Genomic DNA, 6,936 nt, shown 5'->3' with positions numbered 1-6,936 from the left:
CTTGAAAAGAAAGACAGGCTAAAGGAAACACACACACACACACACACACACACACACACACTGCTGCTATCCCAGCCTTGTTGCCTCAAAGCAGCAGCTGTAGGGAGATGGGAGGGGGAGAGGGGAGAGCAGGGCCAGCCAGCAGAGGTCCAGCCTGGAGTCCACACTGGAGCTGCCCTGTGCTCACTGGGGGCCAGAGGGCAGGTGCCCCGCATGCAGAAGTACACATGCCCTCTCTCTGCCCATGCGTTCCCAGGATTCCCGCGAAACGGCCCAGGGCCCGGCGTGTGCTCAGGATGCCCCAGGGTCCCCGGAAGGCCGTTCCCAGCAGTACCCCAGGGCAGGGCCCCGGGGGTGCGGAACAGCAGCCGGAGCATGAGGAGCGAGGCGTCCAAGCATCAGAGACACAGTGCCCAGGACCCAGCGGCGCCAGGTAAGCCCTCCCCGCTGAACCCCAGGTTCCTTGGCCATGGGGTGTGCGTGCCTGAGGGGCACAGGCTGTGTCCCCTGCCCCAGCTCCGGCCCTGAGCACTGACCACCTCACACTACCCTCCTCCTGACCAGCAGCCCCCCCCCACCCCAGCAGGGTGTGACCATCGCCCCTCTGCTCCCCTGTTCCAGCCTCCTACAGGATCGCCAGTCGAGTCCTGGGTCCCTGGAGGCCCAGGAGGTGCAAGTGGATGAGGCTGGGCCACACAGGCCGCACCCTGGGGTCATCCCTGAAGAAAGGGGTACAGAGAGGCCTTGCCCCAGCCCAGCTGCCTCGGGCAAAGAGAAGGAGACCATCACACCACCAGCAGCCGCCTTGGCTGCCCAGCACGTCCTCTGCCTCTGGAAAGGCCAGCTGTGGCCGGCCAGGGTGCTGTCGAGCCCCGGGCCCTCCCAGGAAGGCGCGGCCAGAGGACCGGCAGACCTGGAGCTGCAGATCCTGGCTGCCGGGAACAGGGTCACAGTGAGAGACACGGACGTCAAGGCCCTGACCGAGTCCTACACTGAGTCCATCACCTACTGGCTGAACTCCAAGAGCCAGAGAGGCATCCCCCACAGGCAGCGAGAGACCCACAGGAGGGCTCTCAGGGAGGCGCTGGACATCCTGAAGGAGAGAAGGCAAGGGGGCAGAGCAGGGTACCCAGGCCCCACTGAGACCACGGGGCCCGCTCAGGAAGGACCTGCAGAGCAGGTGGGGCCCAGGCCCAGATCTCAGAGGGGACAAGACAAACCATCTGGGCAAACACTTCAGGCTGACAAGGGTCACCGACTGCCCTCTGCTGAGACAGGAGGGCCAAAGTGGGGTCCTGAGCAGCAGTCTAGGCCAAGGCCTGGGGCTCAGGGCAGACTGGGAGGTCCATCTCGGGGAAGACTGGTGTCTGTGATGGGACCCAGGGATGAGTCAGAAGAAAGACCTGGGGCTCCGAATGAACCCCGAGAGGCATATGACAGTGGGCATGAGTCTCAGATGGAACCCGGAGATCAGACAGGACCAAGGCCTGGAGCAGAGAAGGAACCCCGAGATCAGACAGCACCAAGGCCTGGGGTCCAGATGGGCTCCCAGGATCAGACTGGACCCAGGCCTAAGGCTCAGCTGGGCCCCCAGGATCCGCCTGCACAGAGGCCTGGAGCTCCGAAGGGAGCCGGGGCACGCGCTGGGCAGAGGCCCTCCAAGCACCGCGGGGAATCGCTGCAGAGTCCTGGCACAGGGCCAGAGCCCCAGTCAAGACCCGACCCTGCAGAGGCAGGGGGCACTGCGACCCCAGAGGAGGGAGGTGGCAGCAGCGTCAACAAGAGGAGGAGGAAGAGAAAGGTGGGCAAAGGAGCCAGGTCCCCGAGGAGGGGCAGAGGCCAGGCCCAGCAGATGGGTGAGCTGCCCTCTGAGGCCCCCGGCCCCAGCCACGCCACTCCCCAGGGCCCGAGGCGCCGGGCCCGCGCTGCCCGTACCCGTACCCGTACCCGCCCTTGGGCGCTGTTTCCTCAGAGTTCCACCTCATCCAGCGAGGATGGCCTGGAAGGTGCCTCGGCAAGTGCAGCCCCCAGACCAGGCGCTGGGGCGCAGGCAGAAGCTGGCTCATCTCCTGAGCCTGGCCGGGGCCCAGCCGCCTCCAGCCTGGGGGGCAGGAAAAGGAAGCAGGGCTCCCCAGCGTGCCCCCAGCCAGGAGCCTCTCAGCCTGCAGGCAGAGACCACCCCAACTGCCAACAGGAGGAGCCTTGCAGCAGCCGGAGCCGGGCCCAGGGCACTGCCCTCGCTGGCCAGGCCGAGCCCATCAGATGCGGGTCAGTGGTGTGGTTCAAGGGCCAGGACCTGCCCTACTGGCCGGCCGTGGTGCAGAGAGTGAGCCAGGAGGGCCGGCGGGCCCGCGTGCTGCTGCTGGAGGGCGCCATGAGGCCCGAGAGGCGCGGCATCCCCGTGGCCCTGCGCAGGCTCAAAGCCCTGCACTGCAGAGAGGAGTCCCGGCTGCGAGCACAGGCCGCCCGCCGCTTTCCCCAGGGCCTGGGCTGGTGCCTGGCGCTGGTGGCGCAGCACAGGGAGGCCCAGGCCAGCGGTGCCTTCGCCGGGCCGCTGCTGGCTTATTGGGCTACTGATGCCAGCCTCCCGCTGCGCAGGATCCTGGACCAGGCCCAGCCGCCCATGGCCTTCCCCAGGGTCGACTATGCCACGCTGGAGTGCTCCTCGTCCTCAGAGGAAGAGCAGCCGCAAGGACAGCGGCAGGGGCAGGGGCAGGGTCGCCGCCGCAGGCCGCGCCCCGCCAGGAAGCTGCTGCCAGACCGCACGCGAGCCGCTCGCGACAGGGCCAACCAGAAGCTGGTGGACTTCATCGTCAAGGAGCGCGGCGCAGACCCGCACCTGCTGGCCGTGGTGCAGGGCCGCCGGCCCTCGCGCTGGCTCGAGGCCTTCAAGCGCGGGGGCAGGCGCGTGGCCTGCGTGGAGACCTACCTGGAGGACGAGGACCAGACCGACACCCTGGTGGCCCACCTGCGCGCCCTGGCCCACGGCCTGGACCTCAGACACATCACCCGTGTGCGCAACGACCCCGTCAGCTTCGTGGTGGAGGTGCTGCTGCCCGAGGCCATCATCTGTGGCCTGGCCGCCCTCGAGGGTCTCGACTACGAGGCCGCCCAGGCCAAGTACCTGCAGGGCCCGCCCGTGCACTACCGCGAGAAGGAGCTCTTCGACCGGGAAATCCTCAGGATGGTGCGCAAGAGGGCAGCCCGCGGGGGCAGGCGCTAGTGATGAAATGGACGGGCTGGGCCCCGGCCAAAGCCCTAAGGGCCAAAGCCCCCAGCCTCTGCCCTCAATCTCTGTCCTCATTCCACATCCTCATGCTATGCCCTCAGCCTCTGCTCTCACTCCACACCCTCAGTCCCTGCAGTGAACATCTGCCTTCATACCCACCCCTCAGCCCCTGTCTTCTGCTTCTGCTCTCAGAGTCTGCCCACAGCCCTTGTTCACAGTAGTCTCCCAGCCTCCCCACAGTGCCCCTGCTCGCAGGGGTCTTCCTGGCTCCCGACAGTGGCCCTGCTCACAGGGGATTCCTAGTGTACCTACAGTGACCCTGATCACAGGGGTCTCACAGCCTTCCAAAGTGACCTTGCTCACAGGGCTCTCCCAGCCTCCCACAGAGCCCCTGCTCACAGGGCTCTCCCAGCCTCCCACAGAGCCCCTGCTCACAGGGGTCTCCCAGTCTCCCCATAGTGGCCCTGCTCACAGGGGTCTCCCAGCCTCCCACAGAAGCCCTGCTCACAGGGGTCTCCCAGTCACCCCATAGTGGCCCTGCTCACAGGGGTCTCCCAGCTTCCCACAGAGTCCCTGCTCACAGTGGTCTCCCAGCCTCCCACAGAACCACTGCTCACAGGGGTCTTCCAGCCTCCCCATAGTGGTCCTGCTCACAGGGGTCTCCCAGCCTCCCACAGAGCCCCTGCACACAGGGGTCTCCCAGCCTCCCACAGAACCACTGCTCACAGGGGTCTTCCAGCCTCCCCATAGTGGCCCTGCTCACAGGGGTCTCCCAGCCTCACACAGAGCCCCTGCTCACAGGGGTCTCCCAGCCTCCCACAGAGCCCCTGTTCACAGGGGTCTCCCAGTCTCCCCATAGTGGCCCTGCTCACAGGGGTCTGCCAGCCTCCCACAGAGCCCCTGCTCACAGGGCTCTTCCAGTCTCCCCAGGGGCTCACAAGGGTCTCCCAGCTTCCCACAGAGTCCCTGCTCACAGGGGTCTCCCAGCCTCCCACAGAGCCCCTGCTCACAGGGCTCTTCCAGTCTCCCCAGGGGCTCACAAGGGTCTCCCAGCTTCCCACAGAGCCCCTGCTCACAGGGGTCTCCCAGCCTCCCACAGAGCCCCTGCTCACAGGGGTCTCCCAGTCTCCCCATAGTGGCCCTGCTCACAGGGGTCTCCCAGCCTCCCACAGAGTCCCTGTTCACAGGGGTCTCCCAGCCTCCCACAGAGCCCCTGCTCACAGGGGTCTCCCAGTCTCCCCATAGTGGCCCTGCTCACAGGGGTCTCCCAGCCTCCCACAGAGTCCCTGCTCACAGGGGTCTCCCAGCCTCCCACAGAACCACTGCTCACAGGGGTCTTCCAGCCTCCCCATAGTGGTCCTGCTCACAGGGGTCTCCCAGCCTCCCACAGAGCCCCTGCACACAGGGGTCTCCCAGCCTCCCACAGAGCCCCTGCTCACAGGGGTCTCCCAGTCTCCCCATAGTGGCCCTGCTCACAGGGGTCTCCCAGCTTCCCACAGAGTCCCTGCTCACAGTGGTCTCCCAGCCTCCCACAGAACCACTGCTCACAGGGGTCTTCCAGGCTCCCCATAGTGGTCCTGCTCACAGGGGTCTCCCAGTCTCCCCATAGTGGCCCTGCTCACAGGGGTCTCCCAGCCTCCCACAGAGCCCCTGCTCACAGGGCTCTCCCAGCCTCCCACAGAGCCCCTGCTCACAGGGGTCTCCCAGTCTCCCCATAGTGGCCCTGCTCACAGGGGTCTCCCAGCCTCCCACAGGGCCCCTGCTCACAGGGGTCTCCCAGTCTCCCCATAGTGGCCCTGCTCACAGGGGTCTCCCAGCTTCCCACAGTGTCCCTGCTCACAGTGGTCTCCCAGCCTCCCACAGAACCACTGCTCACAGGGGTCTTCCAGCCTCCCCATAGTGGCCCTGCTCACAGGGGTCTCCCAGCCTCCCACAGAGCCCCTGCTCACAGGGGTCTCCCAGCCTCCCACAGAGCCCCTGTTCACAGGGGTCTCCCAGTCTCCCCATAGTGGCCTTGCTCACAGGGGTCTGCCAGCCTCCCACAGAGCCCCTGCTCACAGGGCTCTTCCAGTCTCCCCAGGGGCTCACAAGGGTCTCCCAGCTTCCCACAGAGTCCCTGCTCACAGGGGTCTCCCAGCCTCCCACAGAGCCCCTGCTCACAGGGCTCTTCCAGTCTCCCCAGGGGCTCACAAGGGTCTCCCAGCTTCCCACAGAGCCCCTGCTCACAGGGGTCTCCCAGCCCCCCACAGAGCCCCTGCTCACAGGGGTCTCCCAGTCTCCCCATAGTGGCCCTGCTCACAGGGGTCTCCCAGCCTCCCACAGAGTCCCTGTTCACAGGGGTCTCCCAGCCTCCCACAGAGCCCCTGCTCACAGGGGTCTCCCAGTCTCCCCATAGTGGCCCTGCTCACAGGGGTCTCCCAGCCTCCCACAGAGTCCCTGCTCACAGTGGTCTCCCAGCCTCCCACAGAACCACTGCTCACAGGGGTCTTCCAGCCTCCCCATAGTGGTCCTGCTCACAGGGGTCTCCCAGCCTCCCACAGAGCCCCTGCACACAGGGGTCTCCCAGCCTCCCACAGAGCCCCTGCTCACAGGGGTCTCCCAGTCTCCCCATAGTGGCCCTGCTCACAGGGGTCTCCCAGCTTCCCACAGAGTCCCTGCTCACAGTGGTCTCCCAGCCTCCCACAGAACCACTGCTCACAGGGGTCTTCCAGGCTCCCCATAGTGGTCCTGCTCACAGGGGTCTCCCAGTCTCCCCATAGTGGCCCTGCTCACAGGGGTCTCCCAGCCTCCCACAGAGCCCCTGCTCACAGGGCTCTCCCAGCCTCCCACAGAGCCCCTGCTCACAGGGGTCTCCCAGTCTCCCCATAGTGGCCCTGCTCACAGGGGTCTCCCAGCCTCCCACAGGGCCCCTGCTCACAGGGGTCTCCCAGTCTCCCCATAGTGGCCCTGCTCACAGGGGTCTCCCAGCTTCCCACAGTGTCCCTGCTCACAGTGGTCTCCCAGCCTCCCACAGAACCACTGCTCACAGGGGTCTTCCAGCCTCCCCATAGTGGCCCTGCTCACAGGGGTCTCCCAGCCTCCCACAGAGCCCCTGCTCACAGGGGTCTCCCAGCCTCCCACAGAGCCCCTGTTCACAGGGGTCTCCCAGTCTCCCCATAGTGGCCTTGCTCACAGGGGTCTGCCAGCCTCCCACAGAGCCCCTGCTCACAGGGCTCTTCCAGTCTCCCCAGGGGCTCACAAGGGTCTCCCAGCTTCCCACAGAGTCCCTGCTCACAGGGGTCTTCCAGCCTCCCACAGAGCCCCTGCTCACAGGGGTCTCCCAGCCTCCCACAGAGCCCCTGCTCACAGGGGTCTCCCAGTCTCCCCATAGTGGCCCTGCTCACAGGGGTTTCCCAGCCTCCCACAGAGTCCCTGCTCACAGGGGTCTCCCAGCCTCCCACAGAGCCCCTGCTCACAGGGGTCTCCCAGTCTCCCCATAGTGGCCCTGTTCACAGGGGTCTCCCAGCCTCCCACAGAGCCCCTGCTCACAGGGGTCTCCCAGCCTCCCACAGAGCCCCTGCTCACAGGGGTCTCCCAGCCTCCCACAGAGCCCCTGCTCACAGGGGTCTCCCAGTCTCCCCATAGTGGCCCTGCTCACAGGGGTCTCCCAGCCTCCCACAGAGCCCCTGCTCACAGGGGTCTCCCAGCCTCCCACAGAGCCCCTGCTC

At 66.6% G+C, this 6,936-nt stretch overlaps 1 protein-coding gene across 1 annotated transcript; it reads left to right on the top strand.

Annotated features, from left to right (window-relative positions):
- The first annotated feature begins 294 nt into the window (after positions 1–294).
- LOC132535900 (PWWP domain-containing DNA repair factor 3A-like) lies at positions 295–3,671 on the top strand. The gene is made up of 2 exons (XM_060183430.1): positions 295–433; positions 622–3,671. Exons 1-2 carry the CDS (start codon positions 297–299, stop codon positions 3,221–3,223), a joined length of 2,739 nt encoding a protein of 912 aa, XP_060039413.1. The 5' UTR covers positions 295–296; the 3' UTR covers positions 3,224–3,671.
- The last annotated feature ends 3,265 nt before the right edge of the window (positions 3,672–6,936 follow it).

The sequence above is a fragment of the Erinaceus europaeus genome, chromosome X (genome assembly GCF_950295315.1).
Source record: "Erinaceus europaeus chromosome X, mEriEur2.1, whole genome shotgun sequence".
Classification (NCBI taxonomy): Eukaryota; Metazoa; Chordata; class Mammalia; order Eulipotyphla; family Erinaceidae; genus Erinaceus; species Erinaceus europaeus.
This window is presented reverse-complemented; position numbering and strand designations above follow the sequence as displayed.